Source organism: Rutilus rutilus (assembly GCF_951802725.1).
Source record: "Rutilus rutilus genome assembly, chromosome: 4".
NCBI lineage: Eukaryota > Metazoa > Chordata > Actinopteri > Cypriniformes > Leuciscidae > Rutilus > Rutilus rutilus.
This window is the reverse complement of record NC_140212.1, coordinates 4,916,634-4,944,409: the sequence shown is the minus strand read 5'-3', so window position 1 is coordinate 4,944,409 and position 27,776 is coordinate 4,916,634. Positions and strand designations below refer to the sequence as shown.

The window sequence follows — 27,776 nt, the reverse complement described above, 5'->3', positions numbered from 1 at the left end:
TTACATCTTCTACGCAATCAGCATCAGACAGTTTTGTCTATGCTGTATTTGCATCATACACTCTCAGAAAATAAAGTACATAATTGTACCTTTAGGGGGTACCATGGCTTGTCACTGGGGCTGCACCCTCAAGGGTACAATATTGTACCTTAACCTTTAAAAGAAACGGTACATATATGTACCTTTTAATGCTTTTTGACCCTCAGAAAGGTACATATATGTACCGTGAGGTCCAATAATAAGCCCATTAGTGTAGATTGTACCTTGGGGGACAGAAATGGCCTCCTACTGTACCCATATTTCTGACAGTGTATCTAATGTGAAGGTGTAGCATATTTTAGAGTTAAAAGCAATGCATACAGTAAAGACAAAAGACAGAACACACAGCCTCCTTCTCTCGCACACTTTTCCCCTCCTGTCATTTTCAGCAGTTGAAACACTGGCACGTCTTCCAGAAGAAAAAGACTGGCGCACATCAAGCCATCATCGCCTGATGGAAAAGCAGCTGGACTCGGATGCCAAGCTGCTCCTGCGTGTACATGCGTTATCGGACTTTCTCTGTTTTTCCGCATCAGCGCCGAGCCAACATCTGCCTGCCCGCTGTCCCTCTGCTTGCACTGAGGACCGTCTGGAGACGGAGAGCATCCCGAATCACTGTCAGTAAACACGTCTAATGTAGAGACATTTGGCAAAGCGACAACACTTATCATTATGTACATCGAAAACTGACTTTTGTCTTCGACGTGCATAGCGATGATGGCCGAAATGGACGGGGCCCACAGGACGACACATGGTTTTGACTAGTTCAATTACCGCCAAAGAGTAAATATTGATTGTTACAGCATCTTTGCATAATGAAAGTAATTTAATAGAGCGTTTTAATCTTTTATCACTAACTCGAGCAGGCAAAGAGGAGCGGGCCAAATTCTCCACAAGAACATAAACACAAGATCACATTGTGTCGCAGAGCTGAACGGGTTGCATTTGTAACTTTCTGCCAAATGCGATACTTGGCATAGGAAACCCAATTCCACCCATTCAGAGGTTTATAACATATAGCCAAAAAAAGCATTTGGTTTATGCTATGCTGTAAAATATAATGGTCCCTAATCTGTGCGTCATCGGCTTTACGCTTCCGCCCTGCGATTAGGTGAAAAATGTCCCATATATCTTAAATCATGAAAAAGAAAAGCATTCCTGCTTCACGGTAACACGGTTGGAGGAAACAGGAAAGCCGTTGCAGACGGGAAGCTGACACTCGAAACTAACTGCACACCAAGTTACTCTGGTCTAACATCCTAGCCAATGATAATAGAAATAATTGTTGCTGAAAGATATTGATTTAGAGCTGATTCATGCAATCCTATGCTCTCCTGGTATGATAATAAGCTTGATTTGCATTACCCATAACTCTTTTTGACAGGGGCATAAATGTTCAAGAAACAGCTGTTGTCTGTGTTTGCAGAAATGCACAGTGCTCAGAGATCATCTAGCCTGATGCAAAAGGGCTATTTGGGTCAGCGCCTCCAGTTTTTACGGGAGCGTCACGTTGCCTTAAATGGTCAAGCGGTTCGCAAAAGTGCCAGTCCGTTGATGTTTAATATTTGTTACGTTAACACCGGCTTTCTGTAGCAGACTCCATCATCACAGAAAAAGAAAAAGGAGCTGATAGCGCAATCTTTGGGCCACAAAAGCATTAAAACAGTGATTACTTACACATTTTTCTTATTTTTTTTCCCACAATGAGAAGAATGATTAAGAGTTAGGAATGTAGGAAATACATGCAGGAGCATTCATTTATGAATCTTACACTATTGTAAATGTGATAATATTTGAATGCACAAAAATAAACTATAAGGCTGAATTTGCCAATTGCGGGTCTCGCCACATTAATAACCAATAGTTTGCAATCCAGAATGTTAGTGAGTCGAAACAACTGAATTGTGTCCAGGATTCTCTGTTCCACACAAATGAAAATAGAGACAAATGCTGTCAAGATTCAAAAATAACAAAAAAGCATAATAAAAGTACCACTGAAGTAGTCCATCCATATGACTAAGATGTTATACACTGAAAATCTTCCCTTTCATCACTGTCCTCATATTGCATTCAAACTTCAGTATATTAATATTCGTTTGATGTGATCAATGCCACCACTGACACTGGCATGCAGCAATATCTGAATATTTAATGCAAAGATACAAACCACAAACTACAACTTTGTTGTCTCTTTCTCACATAAAGTTATTGTATGGCCTTGGAAAAGAAAAGAAACATAATATCATATGAATTGGAATATAGTTTGAATAGCTATATTACTATTCGATATAGCATCCCCTGGTCACTAGCTGAGTTACCATCCACCTTTTTTAAGTCAAATTTTGGGATATAATATTGCATAAAATTGCTGGATGGAAACCAAGATATGCATAAATTGTAAAATTGTGCATTAAAAAAATGCTTGCGCTCAATTAAGAAGACGGATATTTGTTTAATCCAATAAGATGACATGCGCATTAACTATGATGGAAACACATTTACAGAATAAATTTCATTGAACAGCATATCTCAATGTTGATCATTCTGAAATACCAGAGCCAAAGTCTGTCATCAAAATGGTTGGGTATAATTACCTCCCAGAACTCTCACGCGATAGCATTCCCAAACACCAGGTATCCAAACGCAAGATAACATGACTGTTTCATTTGTTCAGTCATTTATGATGTATGAAAAAAGACCCCCGATTGCAGTAACTTCCATTTCTATTACAGATATTTTGCACTAATTTCCCAGGAAGTGACGATGGAAACTGTGCTTTATTCGCAAATGTTTTATGCAATATTCCAATTTTACACAAGAGTTGCATTATGGATGGAAACATAGCTAATGTTTGCTTTCAGTATATGAAAAAGAGCGTCAACATTCTTGGTATTTTGTGTTCCACAGATAAAAGAGAATCAAATAGGAACCGCTTGAGGGTTAGTAAATGATGACAGAACTTTCGTTTTTGGGCAAGCTATCCCTTTCACAACTGCCTTCTTTAATAATATCTAATAAAACTGAGCGTTCACTTAATCCCCCCAAAAATATTCTTGGAACAGAAAACACATTAAAAAGCATTTTTAAATCCTGCCCGAATGCACAAAGACTCATTTGGCCACAGAGCAGTCACACAGTTTGCAAGCTGTCATGTTTTAGCAAGGTGAACAATCTTTACAAGCAGTGGCTGTGCAATCAATCTGATGATCTCAACCTCATTAACAGCCCTCGGTTTGCGGTGCAAAGCGAGCATTAATGACGCCCACGTTACCTCTCGGCTTCCAGACGCATCTCCTCCCGTTTCTGTCTCCTGAGCTCCCTGCGCCGTTCGAAATCATCATCCATGCTTCAATCCTGAGAGTATGACCCTGCGAAACAACAGAACATGTGTGTCTTTTAGTCTCACGCATGAACCTTACATAAACTCACAGAATCCCCTCCGTTACTGAATATGGTGGAGTACGTCTGGATTCCACAGCTGCTGTGAGTATTTGGTTAACCTTTTCACAAAAATCACGCATTCCCATATGCAAGACATTTACAGTCGATCTTTTCTCAGCTCGACATCAAACAGATCACAAGTTTGTTTTCATAATACCACTTAAAATGGAAATTGTGGGAGAGAGAGAGAGAGGAAGAATGAAGAAAAAAAAAAAAAAGAGAGAGGGAGAGAGAATGGGTGAGGAAAAGATGTTAGCACAGGATGTCCACTCAGTCAAGCATTAAGACTCTGACTAAATATACTGCAGGGTACATAGTGGAGGAACCCAGCCCACCCAGGAGATATAGAGCTGCTGTCATTAATCTCAGCACTGTGACGCTTCAGACCGCCCTACCTTCACTTTAGTGATGATGACCTCTGGAACATTTTAGCTTTCAAAACATAGCAGAAATTCACTCTCTCTCTCTCTCGTCTCGATAACACTCCAACTCAAAGAGTATTTCAGGCTCTTTCTCTCTCGCTGCAGCTGGGCCAAAGCCGGCCTCTTCCTTTCCCATTTTTTCACCCTCCCTACTTTCCTCCATTTTTCTCCCTCCCATTATGGTGCAAACTCACAATCACGGCCGACGGGTCTGCCTCCTCCCTCTCTCCCCCTTTTCCTTTCTCTCTCTCTCTCTCCCATTCCGACACTGTCCCTCTCTCGCTCTTTCCCTTCCCGACTCCCAATTATTGCCCATTCCATTCCTTTCCTTTCCTTTTTTTTTTTCTCTCGTTCCCTCCCTCTCTTTTGTGATCACGGCACTGTTGCTGGTTAGCTGGGATTCGCTTGCGGAAAGCATGTTTAAAAATGAAAACACTTGCAGACTTTTTGCTTGAAAATTGTAGATTTAAAAAAATAAAGTTATTAGTTAATACAAAGTAGGCTAGCTAACTACATTGGAGCGTTTTAAAGGGGCAATATTTTTTCAAGCTATCACAGGAAATAAGTGGAAAATAACTGAAAATAAGTTAATTGGTGTTGGAATAGGACAACCAGAATCCAAAACACAATAGAAGAACTCATATATTATGCCGTTTACTGTGGAATATTTTTTTTATTGTACTAAAGCTGTAACAGAAAAGAAAAAATAGTGAAAAATAGAAAAAATACAGACAGGATTGAATAGAAAAATAGTTATTAGTATATATTATTAGTAAAATTGTAACTGAATATTGTTACAATATTGATTCTATGGAATTTGATCTTTTCAATCTCACCAAACAATTTTTTAAGCGAATATCACTTCAGCATCAAACTGCAATTTACACTAAATACAAGTGGAAATAGCATAAAATATCACTGCGTAATTTTTTGAACCACTTTATTTACATGAACGACCCAGCAAAAATGCTACTTGAGTGACAGCCTGCTTGATTATTGCCTCAGCTTGCTTGGTTGCAAAAAAAACTACATTTTATTATTTTTCTAGTGAGAAATGTGGCTGGTTGTTGGAAAGTCAACACTTTTTAGCATAGCTTAACTGTCCTGCTACTAAAAAGTTAGCAACATCACTTTTTGTGACTGCTGGACACTGCTGGACACAAATACACACACACAAAGTGTGCAAGAAAAGAGAGAGAAAGAGGTTCTCAGACACAAGAGAACAGGAAACACTTCTCCTCCTAAACCCCTCCTCCATATTCACAGAGAAAGAGAAAGAGAAAGAGAGAGAGAGAGAGAGAGAGAGAGAGAGAGAGAGAGAGAGAAATGGAAAAAACAAAAACAACAGCGGGAGAGGGAAAGCAAGGAATGTGAGTGAGAAGTGGAGAGCAAGAGATCGAGCCGATCTTCCTTATCAGGCAGAACCACTGTGCCCGCATTCGTGAACCGCAGGAATGTGCTCTATCTTTAGCTGGATCTTCTGTTTGCAGGAGCATGGCTGCTCTTCATATCTGAGCCCTTGAGCAAACAGCACTGACTCAGCTCAATAAAACTGTCACAACTGTGTACGATCAACTCAAATTGAATCACGCTCTCGCAGCGATGATGACTCCACATGCTGACCTCACATACTAAATTTATGATTGAAATTCAGGTGGTGTTTGTGTTTCGGTGCCGTGGTGTGTACTAGCGCCGTGCACAACTGACAATAAGGCCCTGTCTTCAGAGAAAGAATGCAGAAACGGATTTGCCTCTTCCTTTCAAGGACCACCCGTGTGCGGCTACAGCTAGCGTACAAGCCTCCTAGGCGTCCCTACATTCATGTCGTTGCACTTTTTCCCTCTTGAATGTTTCATAACGGGGGTCTGGCTTCCCCCAACGAGCAGGGAGACGCCTCCTGTCTAGAGAGCACGCGTTGTAATGGCTGTAATAACACATTCACCTGGTAAATTACTATGTTCCTCATAAGTGCGGTGCTTAACCCTTCATCAAAGCTCATCACAGCAATGACCCATGGGAATGCAGTCTTAGAGCCTCCGTCTGTGATGTTCTCTAGGTCGCGAACGTACACACGGACGCCTGTGCCAAACCACACGAACGACGCAGCTTTGGCTCTCTTTAAACTCTGCGGGGAAAAGGGAGCAACTAATGAAGAAAACTAAAAACGATGGCAGAGGGAAAACTGATTTTGACTGGGATTTAAACTGGTTTTGCTAAAATGGCTTTTGAAAACATGTCGACATGAAACATTTCTACTTTCGTATTTCTGAATAAAACAACGAGAAAAAAATATTGTATAACATTTTGACGTATTTTTATTTTATTTGAAATAACGTGCACTGATGAAACATTAATGCTTCAAGTAATGTACTGTAGCACAGTTTCACGGTTTGAAATGTAATCCACCTCTGACCGCAAGAAATTCCTCGTACCCGCTTTGCAGTAAAAAATAATTACAAACTCATTAATGTCAACACACTTAGCCTTAACAATCTACCATTAGTGAGATGCTCGTAGTTCGCTGAGATAAATGTTGAGGTAAAGACTGTTCTTTATAACCAGAGCCAAAGCTGATGTGATCCACAACCCCACTGCCAAAAGGATTAAATAACTAAATGTTTGGATCTACCACCCACCGTCTTTTGGACCTCGGCCACTCTGGACAACTTGAGAGAGACTAAATTTACGGCTCAAGAAGAGAGTGGAGCGTTGCCAACATAAACCATCACCCTTATTTGCATGTCTGTCAATATAGGTCCATTAACATCGACTGGCTTCGCTATCAGAGTTTATGCTAACACACTCTCCGCGGCCGCAGCGGGAGTCAGGATTCAGACCGTCTTCTCTGGCCAAGATTGTAACAAATGGAGGAGCTGCGCAGACATGTTGCATTAAAAAGCGTTTTACTGTAATGTGGTGTATATTTCACCATGAAACAATGTGGTATTAAGCACCAGATAAAATGGCCTCTTTCCTACAGGAAGAGGTATAAAGTAAATCTATGTGTAACCATCAAAATGTCATGATGTGCACTTACTGACTTCACTATTCGTTCATAAAAGGAAGATGTTTATACTGTGCAGCCAAAGTAAACAAACAAATGGGACAATCCCAAACTCATTAACATCAACATGAAATGGCTTTCGCAGCACATTCTTTAAAATTACGTATTTGTAGAAAATAAAAAGCAGTTAAGGTTATTGGATTTTGATGTGAGATTGTAAAGAAACACTTTTTTTCTGTGAAACAACATGCAGTAACACATCATAAAGTAAATTTGGATTTCATGCTGCCTTTAAAGGGATAGTTCACCCAAAAATGAAAATTCTGTCATCATTTACTCACCCTCAAGTTGTTCCAAACCTGTATGAGTTTCTTTGTTCTGCTGAACACAAAGGAAGATATTTGGAAGAATGTTTGTAACCAAACAGATCTCGGTCCCCATTGACTTCCATAGTAGGAAAAAAATATACTATGGTAGTCAATGGGGACCGAGATCTGTTTGGTCACAAACATTCTTCCAAATATCTTCCTTTGTGTTCAGCAGAACAAAGAAACTCATACAGGTTTGGAACAACTTGAGGGTGAGTAAACAATGATAGAATTTTCATTTTTGGGTGAACTATCCCTTTAAGAATGTAAGAATGGGTAACGTCAACATTTTTAGAAGAAGTCAATGCTAAGAAAAAACGAATCATCGGAAAACGTTTTCAGGCCTGTTAAAAAGTGGGACGTTTTTGAGGTTGCGCGAGAGGGTGAACTGTAGCCAGGCGCAGGAAGGTATCCCAGAAATCTGCAGCGTCAGCAGCCAATCAGAGGTACACACACCTCGCTCACCTGCCACCTCATTAAAAGACACTGCAGGTATGCCAGCTATGTGCTTTTCCATCTGGATTCACTGACAGTTGCTCAACAATGTCAATGAAGACTTTATTTCTTCTTCAAATGTAGCATTCATGGAATGTTAATGTGTTAATCAGTTTAATCCTCAATATGCCTTCTTACCCTTAAAAGATCAAACAAATACACACTTAGAAATTCGAAAAATCCCAGTCACTGAGCGGATAAGAACAAACCAAGAGACAGGAGACAAGAGGAGAGAGAATCTAATTCTCATGCCATATTTTGAGAGTGCCGTTCACTCAACAAGCTGCAGAGAAATAAAGAGATCAAAGAGGGTGATCTGGGAATGCAGGTCTTTGTGAAATGAACCTGAGCTAGGAGAATGAAATCTATACTGCTGTCTGTCTGCGTCAGTGATGATGACAAACCTACAGACCTACGGCAGAATTATGGTTGTGTGTGCTTGCCGAGATGCGCAGGAAATTGAGAGCACCAATAAAAGTGACTGGAGGCCAGCCGAAGTTGTCCCATAAAGCCGGCTGAATGATTGGCCGGCACACGACCGCAGATCTCAGGACCGTGTCAGGACAGTAATGGCAGGGCTCCAGCACCAGGTCAGGTTCATGTACAATATACCAACAACTCTATGTGACGGGCCAACAATCCCCATTAACACAGTTGTGTTTATGTGCTGAAGGTCAGACAACCTGCTGTGCTTCAGAGATTTTAGAGGGAAGAATTATGGTTTGGTACAGTTTGCCAAATTTTTGTCTTCAAGTCACCAACCGAATTTTTTTTTTTTTTACTATTATATTGGATATCTTTTAGCATTAGCATTAATATTATTAAAGTTGACACCTGAGTTTGTTTGTCTTTAAGGTTTGACGGATCAAGGGAAGTGATACTTTCTCTGATAGAGACCAAATGGGGAATTACTTACAAATGAAATCCAGATGAGACATAGTGTGCAAATTATGGGGGATTTGGGGGGCTAACCTCCCTAATAACAGGTAGACATAAGCAAGTCAAAACTAAAGATTGTGGGGGTCTTAAAAGTACATATAATTTTTTACATTATAATGTATGTTCGACAGCATTTTCAAACAACATTTAACCACAAGATGTAGATTAGAAGTTAGTCAGAATACATACTGGGCCATAAATATATGCTTAAGTCTTACCTGTAGCAGATTTTCGTTAGTATCAGTACACAACAAATCTTTGTATTAGGTTAACTTCAACAGATTGTAAACTGCAATTATACAGAGATGTCTTTAAAAACATCAACCCCCTTCAAAATCACTGTATAATTTGCGCACTGTTGGTATTGTTAACAAAAGCAGAGCAATTGTACTCTTTTTATGAAATATCACCCACAAGCAAATAAACCAAAAGAAAATTTTTAATCTGCAACATGGGATAAAAATCTAGAGCCTGCAATTCTGGAACCTGGGATATCTTGTCGTACAGAAGGACACCAGCCCTGCAATGTCGAGACATCCCTAGCTGTGAGTCTTCGAGTTGGTAATACCACCCTATGCACAAATGCTGGTTTGATTACTTTGGCAATGTTTGGCTTATTGAAGGTCGATTTCACGTAACCAAAAGCTCAGCTTGGACTCTCTGATGCATCAACACATTTATGGCTCTAGGGCCTTAGAGAAGAAACAGAAGGAATGAGAGATTAAGTAAGAAAAGACATGGAGAGAGACATAGACAGAGCGAGAAAAAGAGCAGGATGTGCCGCTATAAATCCAGTAGATATTTTGGCAGGAAGAGCAGCAACTGCTTTTCATGGCTGTCACTGGGAAAAGAAGAAGCTCTGAAAAGTATAAGAGAAATAAGGAGAGAGAAGAAAATTTGGTTGGTACCTAACCTAAGTTTGGAGACATCTGACTGAATTTGTTGCTCATGATGAATCTCACACGAGTAGAATATTTCAATGGCATGGGTAGCCAAAAGATTTTGCTTATACATCCGCTGCACACAAATGGTGAAATGCATGAACTACATACCTTAATTTGAAGTTGCTTTGGATAAAGCATCTGCCAAATAAATTTAAATGCAATAAAGATAAATGTACAGTCAGCCAGTCATTATAGCAAAAATAAACTCTTTCAGGGGATACCAGACACCTTGGCTTTGTGTCGGGATTCTGATAACCACATCAGGGTTTATTTTGCGATAATGACTCGCTGACTGTACATTATCCCTTAGGTTTTTCAAATGGGAGGGAGGGGATCAAAAATTCAAGCAAGGGCAAAAATAGGCCTCAGTCATTGAATTTCCACTTGAGGTTGGAAAAGGAGATTCCTGCATTCCCAGACAATGGATCGCATTCCCCGACACGTCTGCATGTCCTCTGAATCATTCTCAACCAGTTGGTCTACAGTTACCTGCTCAAACACCAAATATGTCTTAAACCGCTCAATTACCCACAATGCCATGCAATTACAGGCTCTGGGACACAGTGTGAATGTCAATAGCTGTCCTAAGAAAACATTATAAACAACATCTTACTCTTTGATGTATGAACTGGAATGTTTTGGGGAAAATATACCAGCTGGGTATGCAACATATTCACAAATATATGGCCATTCCTCTTTAAAATTCCCTTAATATAAATAGCGCTTTTTACAATCCATATTGTTTAAAATAAATTCTCAATTCTATAAAATAGGTATTATAAATGAATACACACAGTGTTTATTTTTTTTTCATTAAAATAAAAATGTTTTATATACATTTTACCTATTATTATTTGTTATTAAAAGACCTGCGTAAAATAATTTGGTTTGCTACACTAAAAATCAATCACCCAAAATGTTCACTTTTCCTTTCCAACACAAAGAAATGAACAAGAGAAATGTGAGGCACATGTGTTTAAGATGTCGGGAAAATGTTTTGTTTTTCGGCAATTTTCATAGGCATTAACTCATTAAACCCAGGGCCATTTATTTCCGCACAACAGCAGCTGTGCTTCTGGAAATGCATTTCAGGTGCAGAGAAGCTTTCATGCTATGCATTTTAAAATGCTGATTTTAAATGGTCCTCTCATGCACGTCCAAAGATCGCACCACTATCAGCCAGTATCGGCATGCAAGGTCCTACAAAAAAAAAAAAAAAAAAAGGAGAGCAGGAGGGAAAAGGCCAAACTGAGATGCTTGTACGGCATCAAACGTCTGCTGCCTATTGGCTTGGCTCCACATGACCAAATATGGTAGGAAAAAAGCTCTCTTTCCCGTAAGCAACACGCACAAAAAAGAAAAACCCAAGGGTTTCACATGCTGTGTAGACAGATAGAGCCCTCATATTCAAACACACTGACCACAGAGAGAGAGTGAAGAGAACTTCTATCTGCACTCCACAGAGCGAATGACAGCGCTACGTGACGTCCGAGTAGCAGCAAACAAATTTACTCACAGAAACAACAAAACATACCTAACATACTAGCAGTCCCAAACCACATCCAAACCCTCCTCTACGCTATCCTCAACAAACAACGGCGCACAAGACAAAAAGCTTTGCCCTTCCAGCATTTTTGTCCAAGATTGAGTGGTTTTAGCTTTGAGCTACGTCTCTTCTTACATAACTGTGAGAGACGAGTGGAAAAAAAGATTCTTGTCCAAATATCCAACGTTTCAGCCACGAAGATGGCCGTGACAGAAAGCGCCATGAACCTTTGAAGCAGAACGTATCTCAGTGAGCTTTTGATGTGTGCTTCACGGTCTATGCTGCAAAAGAAATGAAGCAAAACTCATTTAGCTTCCTTATCATGACATGTAACGTTTTTCATGACCTGTTCAAATCACAAAAGCATGCAACTAGACGCCTGCCAACACTTAAGGGTTTAAGCATTCATTCATCGAGGTTTGGACCTGATGAGCTCAGTGTTATGTCATCTGAGATACTTTTCTATAAGAGCGATTGCGTAGGCTAAGCTACATCATATATTGACAATTGAGAAATCGTTGCAAGGAAAATTAACTCATGCTTTACTCATCCATTACATCGTTCAAAACCACTATGACTGTTTTCCCTGGAACACAGAAGGAGAATTTCTGAAGAAAGTGGCTGCTCTTTTTCCATTTATATGCTCCAAAAAAAGAGAAAACATATCCCTAAATTATTTTAAAATGATCATAAAAGTAGTCCATACATGATTGCAAGTCTTCTTAAGTCATATGACAACTTTGTGGGATTAACAAGCCCAAATTTAATTTGATACCCACTGATAATCTTCCCTTCCACAGAAGCTATAAACTTTTAAAGTTGCATAAACAACAAAAATGTTATGCTGACATCATTGGTCTCACTTTGGTCTTGCGACATCAATGTCTTTTTTTTTTTTTGAGAGCGAGAGAGGAGTGAATCTTTAGTATTGGTCTGTTCGTCACAATAAGCTACTGCATGACTTCAAAAGACTTGGGATATAAAGAACAAGTCCTACAGACTAATGTCGTGGTTTTTGTGTGCATTTTGAGATTTTGGACAGACCCAATTTGCTTTAATTTTCATTAAGCAACACAGTATGATTTTTTGGGGGGGAGATATATCCCTCAAAGTTTGTTTCTGCATATAGACCATCTACACCAAATTAAGGTACTGAAAACATCAGGCTTTGCTAAATATCAATTACATACTACATTTGGCCTAGCATGAGGGCCTCATTTAGGAGAAAGCTGCATTTTCTCTCACAATTAACATAACCCAGCACACCCTACGTTGCACTCTCTCCTGTATATGTTACAGCTTGCTGGAACATTTAATGGAACATAAAAATGTATTTCTCATAAAGCTAAGAAGTTCCTGATGTGTCTTGTAAAATGTGTCAATCGAATTCTGCTCACAAGAATGGCAACAGAACTGAAAGAAAAAATATAGTTAAAACCACCAGAGTGATTTAAGGCCCTGCTCAACATCACTATGGGAGAAATATCTTCCTGTTGTGCCTTATATAGTAGCAATACAAGCCAAAAGCATGAAGCGTACACTCCAGGTCATGGCTTTCAAGCAATGCAACATGAGCCGCTTTCCGACCGGAGGAACCTTTTCACAGTTCCTAGAACTATTGCGGGAAGTTCCCGGATGTCGGCGTTTTCGCACCGTAGGAACTAGGAACGATTTTAGTTCTAGGAACTCCATTTAGAGGAACTAATTTAGCTCCTACTTCAGAGTAGGGTCTAAACCAGCACTATAGGAACTACTCGTGACATTAGTGTACGCTGATGACCGAACGCACGCAAAACACCAGCACCCGCCATTATTAAAACAGCTATATGTAAACACACAGATTGTAGCCTATATATTTACTCCAGAAACTAGATACAAACATGGAAAACAGTGATAGATGGGCCTCTAAACCTTTATGCTGAAGAGAAAATCCAACGCAACTTTGAGGGGACCAAGTCAAACATGATTATGTTTATCTGCCCAGCTAGCAACACTGGACATCAACCACAAGGCATTTTTTTCATATACTGTGTACTTTCTATAACAATTCTATCTAATAACATGTTAAACAGTACTGTTAGACAGATCGCTAACTAATGAACACAGAGAATGCGAGCATTGTTTGCTCTGGCGTTCTCAGCGCCGCCAAAATAAAGGTCCTTCGCTCCGTCAAAATAAAAGTCGCCGTGCTTGCGTCACTCCCTTACCCCTCCTACCAGTTCCTATGGCCACTTATCCAGTGCGAACGCAAACAGCAAAACCGAGTTTGGGGGAGAGTAGTTCATAGAACTGTTTAGAAGTGGACAGTTCCTATAATTAAGTTCCTGTAACTACTTGGTCGGAAAGCGGCTATGCTCTGCTTGTCCTCCATCCTCAGAAACCAACTCCTGTCATGTCATTTGTTTATGTCTCATTTGTTATATCTCTGAACTGTGCGAAAACATTCACTCCCTGAGGAGAGTTATCGGCATGGCTAGTGACATTTTTCCATCCAGTTTTCCATTCCATCAGTATTAATCTTCCTCAATGTGGCCGTTTTATAGCCCAGAATTCAGACAGTGGAATGTGCTCTTCTTTAGTGCATGAGATTTTAAGAGAATTAATTGATGATCATTTTCTGAAAAATGAAGGACGTTGCATTCCTCAGAAGAGATAGCAGAAATAAGAGTATGCTTCGGGCTAGATGACCCCACTGGCAGGCATTACTCAAGGATGCACCATTCGGGAGTTTGAGAGGAGGAACCATATGTTGTGAGCAAACCCTCAGAACACAAGCACTGATGTTTTAACAAAGGGTCACTGGTGAATCGAGGGTAGGGTAAATTCAGATGGTAGGGTCAGGATTTGGCGTAAACAACATGAAGGCATGTCTAGTATCAATGGTTCAGGCTGCTGTTGGTGGTGTAATGGTGTGGGATATATTTTCTTGGAAAACTTTGGCCCCTCAGTACCATTTTAGCATAGTTTAAATGCTACAGCCTATCTGAGTATTGTTGCTGACCATGTCCATCCCTTTATGACTGTACATATCTTCTGATGGCTACTTCCAGCAAGATAACGTGCCATGTGACAAAGCTCAAATCATCTCAAACTGGATTCTTGAACATGACAATGAGTTCACTAAACTCAATGGATATGCATGTTCGAGGCAAAATATGTTGCACTACGTGACTCCTTAGATGACACATTCTTGTGTTAGTGAAGAACCCTTTCCCGTGCCCCTCTCCTCTCTCTTCCAGCTACGCTACCAGATCTCCCCTCTTCTGTGCATATTTCTGCTGGCTGTTATTATTAGCATGGCTCCAGGCCAGCGTTGTCAGGGGCTGAGCACTGTGTGGCCTCTACGGACACTTAAGAGACGGCAGCATGAACTATAAAGACGCAGGTATTACACACATGCACACTGAACCTCAGTCATACCGGCCACGTTGTCGCATATAATACATTGTGTGGTAAATTCGCCATGGCTATGTTTAGTGCCACAGGGCTGTGCAGTTCGTTCAGGAAAACCTTTAAAAAAAAAATCTTTCTTTCAATGTGGCTGTAACTGCCAATTCCAAGAAAAATCTCTCTTTTTCTTTCTTTCTCTCTCTCTCTCGAACAAACACGCAGTCACTTATATTTACTCGGCTTTGGAAGACTTTGCGAGCTTTGTGATAAATTCCTCTATTTTAGTCGAGTGAAATATTGCCACAGTTAAGCCTAGAAAGCGTTCCGTCATGCAGCTCAACTCAATATACCCTTCCACTCTGCAACAGCGTACAAACCCTTTTAAGGAAAAAAGGTGCATAAATCATTACCTCAGAGTTCAGCATAAAGGACTCCTGCTGCATAATCTTTACATTTACAAGAAAAACACAAATCTCAGGCAAGCATGAAATTGTAAATAATTGAATATTGGAGCTATGGGGCGGTTTCAAGTTGCTTGGTTGAGGGTCCCTCATCATAGCTAATAGCTGAACTGGAAATGAGATTACTTCACAAATCCAAGCATCAATGGCGCTACTCCAAGACGGCATTGGTCGGCCGTCTCACACACTTTTACACACCTATGCCACACACAAGCACCCATTCAGAGGGCTGAGATTGGTTGTGTTGACATATATCCTGAATGACTCGCTATAGCGGTTAAGAAATGCCCGGGCGACCGCGACTCAATTCTCGATCATTAAGTCTAACCTGGACTAATGGAGGCCCGTTATTATCCGCGGTGGTCTAGCAGACGCCTGTCACAGACTTGAGTGGCATTGCAGCCGCAATCACACACACACACACACACACACACACAGACTGTCAGACGTGATCGCAACAAGTGCCCATTGTTCTTGTTACTGAGGCCATGTTCATTAAAGCAAACCTTAATGAGGACTGCCGGTCTAACATAGACACATAGACCTCCATCACATTCATCAAAACCTCAAGTATTTCATCACTCAAAAAGACACACACAACTGCCTTAACCTACTTTTAAAGACATGTTTGAATGCGCTGTGCGTCAGTGATTAACAATGATGAGTCTGTAATTACGGCCGACTCCCTATCAATTTGCATTCCCCATTTTGTTTGCATCAGGCCAGGAAGAAATAAACAATGGGTATGTTTGCTGCTGCTATTGTTTTGGACTCAGCGTCACCAAATGCTAATTTCCCCACAATTTGGTTGTTCTAGAATATATTGAGCTGCCCTGCTGTAAAGGTATAGCTGCTTTTTATTTATGGCAGCATCCTTACTGAGATTTAACCTAATTAGTGGCCAACTCCAATAGAGTTTTATGCTAGCATGTTGCTAAGCTAAAAGCTAACAACATCGTTTTTTAATTCACCAATTTTTGACATTGATTGAAGTGTTTCATCATGCAATCTTGGACTTTTTTTTTAAAAGAGCCAGGAGTACGTTAAGAAACTGCCTTTTACACAAAGGAAATATACAGTGCTGGCTTGGAATTTGGCCCAAACTATGTTTTTGACATTGTGAATGCACCTTTGACAAAAAGTATTGACAAAAAGAGTACTTCTCTCTGATGCTGTCTAGATAGGCAGGGTTTCGGAACAGAGTAATTGAAATTGAACCATATATGTGAGCAACTCTCCTATGTTAAAGAAGTACTCTTTTTGTCAATACTTTTTGTGATACTTTTTAGAGCCCAGAAGAGTAGGCAACTTTGGAACATTACTATCGTGTCATGATTGCATCTTTAACGGATTATCAAATCACTCAAACCTCTTTATCTAAACCTCTCTACTGAACTGTCAGCCTTGCATATCTGCCATGTTCGTAGTTTTTTAACACTTTTAATTCCTATTTGTAGTTCTGAACTGAATCCTCCTCCAAAGCGCAATCCATTGTGGGCAATATTAGCTGTTAAGAGTGTGCATGGATCAAATTACCGCCGGAAATAAAAGATCATCCGAATACTCATTTCAACATGCTACAATTTGAGACACACTAATTCTAATTTCAAACACTATTTAGGACAGATAGTATGCGAATTTAGACACAGCAGATTCCCATAGAGGTTGAGCATTTTGCTAAGCTATAACATACTCTGATAAGCATTAAAAAACATAGGCCACAAAAACTGGGCAACATTTTTTTTAAACGTCATCGTTTTTATCAGTAATTTTTGTTCTTAAATGAAAATGTATTTTTCACAAAGCTAGTTGCAATACATGCAATTGCCTACCTCTTGAAGGACGTAAGTAATGCTGCCTTCAAATTTGGTCTTAGAAACATTGGTCTTATCTTAGAAACATTATAGACATTTTGGAACAGCCTTAACAGCTTTAAGATGCTGTCTAGGTAGGCAGCTCACTAGGTTTTAAAACAGAGCTACAGGTACACAATGAATCCAAATGATTTACTGTAAATACAATATATATTTTTATGAGTACCGCCTATGAATTACATTATATTCATGCTGAATACACTTACTGACTAATGGGACATGTATCAAATAAATCCCATGCCTTTTCTGCTTACTTAGAATCACTAGCCCTGCAAAGAACAGCAGGCAAGCGCCGCCGCTAGTTTGGACTCCGACTGAAGGGTAATAAAATCTGCTTTAAGAAAGCCAGACCTGAGAGGTTTATTAATAGCATGAGCGATTGTAATGGGGAATCATTTATAACACATTTTATTATGAGGTAAGAGTTTCTTGAATGCCAGTTCCTCTCCGCACAGAGCATTGATGATTAAAAACTCTCACCATGAGAGCGCATTTCTGCGTCTGACTCACTGCCAGGCAATGAGGAAGGGCCAATCAAGAAATTAACTCCGCAGTGCCTCTCAGCTTACAAATACAAACCGAGCCAACACCTATACAGCAAAGTACTGTATAGTTCCACTTATGTAAAGGCGTCAGGATGCATTTCATTTAACAATGCCCAGGTAAATACACATTCGAAGAGGGAATCCTGAGTGACAGCCACACCGGCTGCTGTGATGTCGGACTTTAATCAGCTTTAATTGGCTCTCTCAGAAGGATGCAATGACATGTGAAGTGGAAAGTAAAAGGAAGTGAGGGTACGTACGTGTGAGCGCCACTGCCTTGCATTCCTGAGGATTCTTCTGAGGCGAGTGTGCTAGTACGTAAATATGCTTCTGATTAGAAGGAAAGAGTTCACTCCATAAAGGCACTCTTAAACAATTACCGCTGCTACTATTACCAGACGCACACATAAAGACCGAGGTCTATTAAAGCATTTGAAAACAACTTTTTCGTTTCAAAATGCTCTCCATCCACACTAGCGTTTTCAAGAGTTTTCCAAACGTTTCACGTCCTCACTGAAATGTTGAAAAACGCTAAAAATCCTCTTACGGCGCCATGTGTAAATTTGTAATACATGCTCACTGAGATGATACAGAAACATAATAAAGTTCTCACGCTATTCTCCAATTTATTGGTCAAATATCTCACCACTAACATGTATCCAGGTCGCACTCAATCACCATTCCGCGTGTGGTCTAAAACGCAGTTGCCCTCGTGTTTTGACGCATGAAAATTGCAAATAAGTAACATTTATCTTTAGCAACCCTGTGAAAGTGAATAACACACAGCAGGCACATACCGGTATAAACTATCTGTATAATATGCGTCACATGACTAAACATGCATCATCATTTTCAAATAGCTCCGTTTTCACGGTCCAGACTACAATGTGAAAATTATGTTTTCAAATTTAACCACTTGGGAGAGCGTCTTTAAAAAGCTCAGTTTTTGCAGGACAAAAACACTGTGGACAGTGAGGCTGAAACGTAGAGAAAAAGATGCGTTTTCCAATGTATGATCTGGATTTAGTGTAGACAGAGCCAGACAAAAGAAGACTAGCGTCAGATCCACAGAGGTATTTGGAGGATTTTGCTCTGTTTTCAACATCATCAGTCAGTTTTTGTCTTTGGCAACCCGTGTAGGTCATCTGTTACTTGATACCACTCAACTTCATCATGCTAGCAGCAACATTATCTCACAAGATTGGCTTTTTCTTTGACCCCAGCTGGGTTTGCGATAAGTATACATATATACGACCTGACCATGTAAGGCTGAAAGAGCACAAAGTGAGCCGGCAAAGAGAAGCATGCTTGTTTTCTTAGGTCAGGAGGTCAGGAGAGTTTGACTAGCAGCTCGCTAAAGCGCTCCTTACATCAGCAGAATCGGCATTCGTCAAATCACCGCTCACTGGCTCTCCCTCAACACCTTTATGGGAGTGTTGTTGGCGCACACTCGCACTCACTACACAGGCCTTTGCTAAGCCTCTACATCAACATGACCTCATGCTAGACTCAACGTCAATTTTCATGCGTTCTTTCACTTCTGCATCATGGCTGACCCCTAATATGTCCCCTAATTCTTCATTTCCCTCTCACGGGGTGATTTCTGATGGAATGTGTTGGACATCTCTTGGCTAGTTTTGTTTGTTTAGTGGGATTTTGGTCGGCCAAGGCAGAGGACAGGGAAAATGGGTTCGTTGAGACATTTCCTGTGCATGTTTTTGCAGATGAGAATCAGCTCACTACAACAAAAAAATTATAATTTGTTGATCGCCTGGACGTTACTATTGTGGTAATTTTGAAAACTTGACATCACACGGTCTTTGAAAGATGTCACCCGAGATGTAAGAATGATACGAAGCTTTGGTTATGAGTATTTAATTTATTTTCACGGCAGGTCGGGAAACCAGTATTAGAGAAAGGGATTTAATTGCAGCACTTTTATTTTTAAACAAAAACAAAGAAGAAAAAAAAAAAAAAATCACAGGAAAAACATGTGGCAGCATAAACACAGGACAAAAACAAACTCAGGGAGGGCTATACATGGAAAAACACTAGGCAAGAAATTAAGTAACTAATTAAACACAGTTGTGACACATGAAGGAAATAAAATAAAATAAAAACATGGTAACTAATGAATACAGACAAAGGAAACCGATCTAGAAACAGCACAAACCAACTAACAGGATACCAACTCAAACAATGAACAATGACCTCTATCCAAACAACAAACCAACTCAAAGTTGAAAAAACTAAAACAGAAAAAAACCTGACATTTATACATAACTATTAAATTATAGATGTTAGTCATAACTCATAATAGGATTGATTGGCACAAACCAGTTGCATGTTCATTCAGTCCAATGAACATTCCAGTAGCTTAAAAGGATAACAAGTTCACCTTAAATGCAATCCAAGTTGCTTTGGATAAAAAGCATCTCCTATGCATAAATGTAAATGTCCAACGACGATGCTGCTTGGTCTTAAAGGGACAGTTCACCCAAAAATGAGAATTCTATCATCATTTACACTCATGCAATTCCACACCTGTGTGATTTTCGTAGAACACAAAAGATCATTTGAAAAAAAATTGCTTAATTTTTCTTGGCCACACAATGAAAGTCAATGTCGTTGTAACCCCATTGACATTCAAAAGATCTTTTGTATTTCACAGAAGAAAGAAATTCAGGTTTGGAGGAGCCACATGAAGATAAGTAGGCCTAAATGATGACAAATTTTTAATTTCTAGGTGAACTAGCCCCTTAAAAGTCACAGCTTTAGATGGCTGGGCTATAATTAAGTTCTTTGTATTGCAGCCAAGCAAAAACAACGATTACGTCCCCAAAATAGTAAACGTTTCCTTATTCTAAAACTGGCTACATTCTCAAGGCAGACAATTGACAGCTTCTCAGTTGTCATCTTTCATTCCAAACTGAAGCATTCTCACTAAAGTTGATATCAAATGTGCTTCTGTCCTTGACAGACTTAGCAGAGAAGCATAAATGTCACCCCTGAAAAATCCTGACAAACCAACGGTCTGAGCAAGAGCCTAGTGCACTTAAGATCTCCTCAAAGCCCGAGGCCAGGCACCATTAGACTTCTCCACTGAAACCTGCCGTCTCAATAAAAGGACAACAAACAGACCACAAAGTCAAATTACAGCAAAAAAAAAAAAGGAATCCTGCTGCAGAAGGACTTAATGTAAAAGGCGGGAGGAATTTCAGATTTATATATTACTAACAAAACATCTGGGGCACTTATTGCATATTTGCAGGGACCTAAATAAACATCAGCTACAGTTTCAGATGGCTCTGACTTCACAATAGAGGAATGCCCCCGTTTCGCTGCGTTTCCCGATTGTCACCACTGGTTTTGGAGCTCAGCAGATCCAGCCGTTCTGAGAAAGCTCAGAAACGTTGCAGCGTTACACAACTGCGGTTCCTGGATCCAGTGCTTTAAAATTACAGGCTATCGGATTCAAAGCAGCAGAGGAATAGCTGAACATATGAAGGGGGAAGGGTTAGAGAGCTGCATCTCCTGAGGTTTCTGCCGCACGTCAATCACACTAACAAAAAGTTAATTGAACATTTTACAAGAGTCATCTAAAATAAACGTTATTTTAGCTCTGCTTACACAATTACTTTGAGGATGCTTTGTACTGAATGTGTAATAAAACCAGAAAGAGAATGCATTATGAGCCTAAATCTTTTTGTGGATAACCAAACGTGATTTTAGCACAGCGATGGGAGTTTCATATCTGGAAAATTGTTTTGCACATTTAAGGAGAACCTCTATAATGCAAACTTGCAAATTAAATTGTCAGCTCGAGTCAATATAATTACATGTTTTGATGCATTTGAAGGATCCAAATAGAGCTTTGGCAAATGTAGTGCTCTTGATAAAACAAGTCCGTGAATGTAGACTAAACCAGATAAGAAGCAGAAAGACATTAATCTAGAGGGTTCAAATGCCCAAATAGGGTAGTATGAGACTGTTTACCATGTGACAGCAGAAATGTGTCAGCTATACTTTTCATACTTGCAGTCTGACACCAAAGAAAACTATAATCTACTCACGATGTTACAGACGGGTGCCAGCTCCATTGATTATAGTAGGCGCGAATTAGTTTTGATGTGACATGCCGCTTATGTCTGGTGAAGACACTCTAGTAAATGTATTTACATGTACCAAAGAACATCATAACCTGCCATATTAACATAGATTTCAACTGATGTGCTATTTTACAACAGTTCAAATGCAGCTAATCCAGCCATATTTATACTGTATTACTGTTATTAGTCTTTAGTATTTAAATATAGTGTTATATAAGTATAGAAGTAATGCTAAACTTTATAATTTGTCATGAATAATCTTGTGTCATTATGTTATAAATCAATAAATATGTAAGCAAGTAAAGAAAAAAAGAGTGCCATTTAAATTGGTATTAAAGACTATGTATGTAATATAAAAACCAAATGTCATCTTTCCAGGAAAATAACTAACAATACCTATATTGTGATAGATACTGTTACTGTGATATAAAATTACTAATTTAATTTCATACTCATTTCATTTTGTGCTCATTAGGAGTTGACACCTAATGTGAAAAAAAGCTTAATGAATTAAAACAACGACCAGGGAGAATTAACAAAAGGAGAAAGGAACGACACCATAATTCAACAAGAAAACACAATATTTTTGATATCATGTATGCCAACAGTTGCTTAATGTCCCTAAGCGGCACTTCATCTCAAACCTCAGTGTTCTATAGGCAAAAGTAAGATCCAAGATGTAAGAAAGTAAGAAGTAAGAAAGTGCAACGTTTACATCCCCCCCCCCCTACTGTATCCCTTTATAACTTTTTACAATGTGCTGAGACAACAGTCAAGTATGTAGGACAAAGATTAAACGGGTCATGAACACGTCTAAGCAAATGGGGGTATTGCATTGCAACATGCTAAAATATACGCTTCAATACAACATCATCATGCACTCTGTCAAAAAGACAAATGTTCCAGTTTATAAAGTTTCATTTCATGTACAGAATGAACAGCCTCAAATAGTGGTGGTGCGTCATGTCAAAAAATTGATATTTGGTTTGGTTGAAAATGGTTGGATGGATTTATTAAAAGCGAGACGCTCACGTTAGCTCTAGGCAGAGTGTTGCCTGCTTAATTGCTTACTCATCATGACACATAGCAACACAGCTAAAAGTATTCCTCATATGTTGGACCTTTTATCTCCTTCCCCCTGTTGTGACATGCCTTCTCAAGTCCCAGTACGAGGTGTGTTTGTGATATTTGAGCTTCAGGCGCGACACGCGGAAGGGCCGTTTGCATGGTTACTTTATTTTTTGAAATTCCGTTAGTTGCCACTAGTGTCGCAGAAATGACATACTTCACACTCATCAAGTGTGAGCGGCTGCCACGTTAAAAAATGAAAACAAAAACAAAGCAGGAGAGAGAGATCCAACCCGAGTCCTAATAACAACTAGCCTAGAAATCTAGACGCACCCTAGCAGCAGCAAATTTTATTTTACAGCCAGTGTCGTCTAGCAACTCTCCGTGGGCTTGCGAGCTGGAAAAACCAAACTACAGTCAGGCCAATCACATCGTGTATAGAGTCGGTGGGCGGGCTTAACATAATGACGTCAGAGTTGTGATGGTTCCGCGTGAGTTCCGTGCTACTTGAAAACAAAGAAGATGGCGGCTGGTGCTGGCGAACAGCGGCCTTTCGAATCAGCTTTGGCGGCGACTCTGGAAGACTTGGAGTTAAGCTTTCCTTTGAGAAAAGAAAAAAGAACGGCACTGAAGTCATTCTTAAAAAAGGAAGATGTGTTCGGAGTTTTAATCTAGAAGTTTAATCTATCAGCTAGCTCCGCTGGTGGGAAAACGCTCTGGTTGGTTGTAGCGCTGTCCTATTGCATGCAGAGGGAATTTGAAAGACAACCGTTTATCCCACCCCTCGGATTGAGCCCTGCCAATGGTGTGTTTGGGCTTGTCAGGCTAAATAACAACTATATCATGAAGAGAAATCATACGGAGTCCTGTATCAACAAGATGCCATTGCTAATACAGTACATGTGGCATATGTACATTTCAGAAAACCCTTTGCCCACAAATATTAAATGTAAATATTGCATAACCATACCACGGCGGGCCAGACTAAAAACCTACCCATAGCTTACCTTGTATGGCTGAAAAGTCGTCTGTTTTGAATTTAAGATGCTGATAATATCATCATAATTCGAATTATCTGTTATTCTCTTTCAAAAGACAAAAGTGCCAAGTTGTTACGGCATCCTGTCATCTTTGTCTAGACATGTTTCTTTCTTAAATGTGTCATAGATAGCAGGTTAGCCATTTTTGTAATAACATAAAAAGGGCGCTGCCATTTGGAATCCGGATAGAATCATAATCCGGATAAGAACTTAACATTAGTACTGGCGTGACATAACTGATGAGACTAATTAGCATATTCTTATTAATATTAGGATTAAGTTTGAATGCATGACAAAACAAATAACATTAGAAAATTGTATTAATAAAAAATAAAAATGGATCTGACGGTGGGCAAACTGTTAAATCCCCACCCGTAGATCCGCCCCTGGGCAGGGACTTGGTTCTATGAATCAGTTGTTGATTTGATGTTGAGATGTGGGCATGGCGCTCAAAAACGAAGGTAGATGAACATGTGCTGGCGGCTTTAACATAAAAATTCCATCTGTCTCTTTGCATTACAGAGTCATCCTTTTGGCAGTGGAAAGTGCTTTTGACAAGGGAGAAAATTTGGACCTTCTCCCAGGTCATTGTGACTTAGAAGAGTTTTTTTCAACATGAGTGACTCTGGACATGTCTGTTTTAATACGGACCCGTCTAAACCCCTACAGCAAGCCTGTTACCATAACCCAACAAAGAGGGAGCCAAAAGAGAGAAAAAGTGCAAAATGTGGGGAAACAGTGCTGTTTTGCATTCCAGAGGCTATTCCAATCATATGTCACCATATTCAATCTGTTCCTTTTAAGGCAAGGGCATTCCCCATATATTTTCCAAACACCACAGTATTATCAGATTCCATTTCATGGCCAATTACTGGTCCGCTTCACTGTCCGTGCTGCTACTCTGACAGCACATCACTCGGTTATTCTGCGTTCAGCTCTTTCCTCAGGCTCTAACTCGTACAACTAAAGGTCAGAGCAATAAAACGAGGTCACAAGTAACAATCTGACAGATTCTGTACTAAGCTGCATGCACATTATAGCTTGAATCAGCCAAATATGCAGCTGCCATTCAGTAGACATCGAAGCCTGGCCTGTGCGGTTGTGTTAGTAAATGGGGCCGTAAAATTAATTTAATAGTTTGCAATAAGTACAGAGCTTGCATTCTTTGTAGGTCGGGATTTATGGTTGCGCTGCCAAAACGCAAACAGCAACAATCAAGATGCTTCATAAATGCATCGCTTTAGTTCAACAAGCACTCAATGGTTCCCAGCAGAGAAATTCCCTAGAGCATCCAGTCTAAACCCCCCACCCCCTCAGCTCAATCCCAAATCCCACAACAGACATGAATTAAACAATATAAGAATGTTTATGGCCGTTGATTCCACGCCACAAATATTTTGAGAAGAGAGTGTGGAGACTCGGGCAGGCAGAGAAAACTCCAAATCCACTTTGGACAATACCACTGAGAATCTTAATGCGTTACAGCATCCCTAAACCTAATCTTGTGACAGTGGTGCCCTCCTTACTGTATGTGGACTATAGGATGCAAAAGAAGCCTAGGAATGGTCCTTTACTTACACAAAATCCCCCCAAAATATCAATAAAAAAAGCCCAAAAGAGTTCAATGCAATAATGGGACCCAGGAATAGACTTTTGTCATGTTTATCAGGCATTTTGGGAGACACAACAAGTGAATAGGGAAAGAAAGTATCAATATTCCAATGAAATATTAGATATCATTATGAAAATGTTGAAAAATGATTACTCACATTATTACACTTCTTTTTTCATTACATGTTGCCCCAAGAACACATTAATATGCAAATTAGATACAATGTATAGATATATTGGATTGAATGGGAATGGCATTTATGGCCATACTTACACGCATATTGCATGAAGTAAAATTGTATTTTAATTAATTCCATTATATCTTTCATAACATAGTTGAGAATCATCTTTACTCCAAGTTTGGTTAAAGAAATCCTGAAACTTAAATGTATTGGTGAATAATTGTTTTTTTTTTAAATCCCATTGGTTTTGCCTATACATGTCATTCTTGTCATAAAAAAAAAAAAAAAGAAATTAAACTGAGTCATGGTGTCCATTACACCATGGACATTACAAATGTTTTTTCCATTTGTTTCTTATGCTCTAAACAATGTAATGACATGGGGGGAGTTAATTTTTAGTATGATTAAAAAAACATTTCATCAGGTCACCAGAGTATCAAAATGCCATTTCCATTCCCCATCCTTATTTAGATAGTTTCGGCAGATGCCAATCAACCAAGGCCTTTATCTAAAGGGTTTGGCAAAAGGGTGGGTGTGGGAGCCAAGGGGACAAGAAATACCGAAAGCATAAGAGACTTAAAAAAATTGTAGCATCCCCAACACTCAAATAACACTCCCTATAATGCACATACCAATGCACACATTTTTGTACATTTGTATTCCAAAGCAACTGTATCACATCACTTATAACTTCTAGAACTTTCTTAAAATACAAAATAATATATTATATCCAACAAACTATATAAATGCATGCGGTATAAGCCACGTTTTTCAACAAAAGACTTCATTGAGACTGACGCTTAATGGTTAATGTTTTATCAAAAAAGCAGGAAGAGTTTGTGAAAAGCGCCTAAAGTTAGTAAACTCTTATCCAAACATCTGGCAGTGATGGTAAAACTCACCTGCGCTATGAGGCGAAAGAAGTGTGCTTCCTTTAGATGTGCGAAGAAACCTGCTAAGAGAAAATGACTTGAGCTGCTCCTTCACTCCCAAATCTCCAGCGTTCAGTAACAGGACTCTCTCTGAGTTTCTGAAGCTCCTCCCCTTTATTCGCTCCATCAGACCTCCGCCTTCACGAGTCATGTGTGCAGTCGCAGTCCCAAACTCATCTCTGCTAACATAACCTTCATTAGAAGAGTAAACGAACACTATTGCATTGTAGTATTCTTATCAAATCATTATTTCATGTCAATTCAAAAATCATATAAGTGTTTTCGTACTCAAAGTAAACATATTCATAATTTATGACTGCAGCTTTAATTGGAAACCAGCAATTTGACTGCAACCTTTGACCAAACATAACTTTGCGTCGCCCTGAACAGGTTTATTTTGGTTACTGTTCATTATCCCGCTTATTAAATGAATAGGACTACTCACCAAATAAATAAATACGTGGTCATCGTGACATATTGATTTGAGTTGAAATTATTTACCTGAATCTTATCTTAACGATTCCGCGAAGAAAAATAGTCCATAACAATGTACAAAACAATCGGAACACTTCATATACATACATTGGAGTTGTACATTTGTCACTTTTGTATAACTTAATTTATATACACTCACACATGAGGATATTGATAACCTCAATAAATAATACTGAGATACAAGGGTGTTTTGCTCAAAATTTTGTGTGTAAGTGAAGTGTATTGTGTAAGAATCAGACCAGAGTATTAGACCTGAGGTCGATGTCAGTGTGTGTGTGTGTGTGTGTGTGTGTATGTGTGTGTGTGTGTGTCTTGGCAACATTAAAAAGAATGGCTGAAAATTGAAATCTTGATCTCTGGAAAATAAATCAAGTAAACACCATTGAAGGAAAACAAGGATTCATTTGTTCTACATGTATAACTCTGGTGAAACAGAAGTGCTCAAGTGCTTTACCTTTAAGTGCGAGCAAAATATCTCCTAGTATTTTCCCACGAATTGGAAACCGAGAGCAGTCAAACGTCGATCGTTTTGCCTGTAATTTGGTTAAACAGGAGAAGTCTCCAGATTTGTTGGTCTTTTGATCTGAGGGCTTTGCCTGCACTATATTTGCCTGAGGATCTCAGATGTTTACTTTTATAATGTGCTTTGGTTTATAACATCTGGGAATGGCCTTAGATAACCTCGGATATTAAATATGAGTTCCTGAAAATATTAGCCGCTTGCCTTAACTTGCTCTGTGCTCTTGAGAGAGGGAATATCTCAAGATTGTCTCTCTCTATGGGAGTACATGAACTTATTTTGCAGGCCGTCTGAAGCATTGAGAGTTTAACATCACAGAAAATTGTAAGTGAACCCCAGGGTGCCAGTATC

At 39.5% G+C, this 27,776-nt stretch overlaps 1 protein-coding gene across 14 annotated transcripts in view; it reads right to left on the bottom strand.

Annotated features, from left to right (window-relative positions):
* cald1a (caldesmon 1a) overlaps positions 1-26,546 on the bottom strand; it is a 51,339-nt gene extending 24,793 nt beyond the window's left edge. For 11 of the 14 annotated variants that reach the window (XR_014627044.1, XR_014627045.1, XR_014627046.1 and 8 more), the window contains exons 1-2: positions 26,381-26,546; positions 3,311-3,407 (exon numbers count right to left, since the gene is read on the bottom strand). Coding sequence is in view for 8 of the 14 variants with exons in the window: in XM_084406639.1 (XP_084262765.1) it covers positions 3,311-3,384 (74 nt within the window). In the remaining 6 variants the exon portion in view is untranslated. Of the gene's footprint in view, positions 1-3,310; positions 3,408-3,875; positions 4,034-26,380 lie in introns of those variants that run through there. The other 3 variants (XM_084406638.1, XM_084406643.1, XR_014627049.1) reach the window with 2 other exon arrangements.
* Between the last annotated feature and the right edge of the window lie 1,230 nt (positions 26,547-27,776).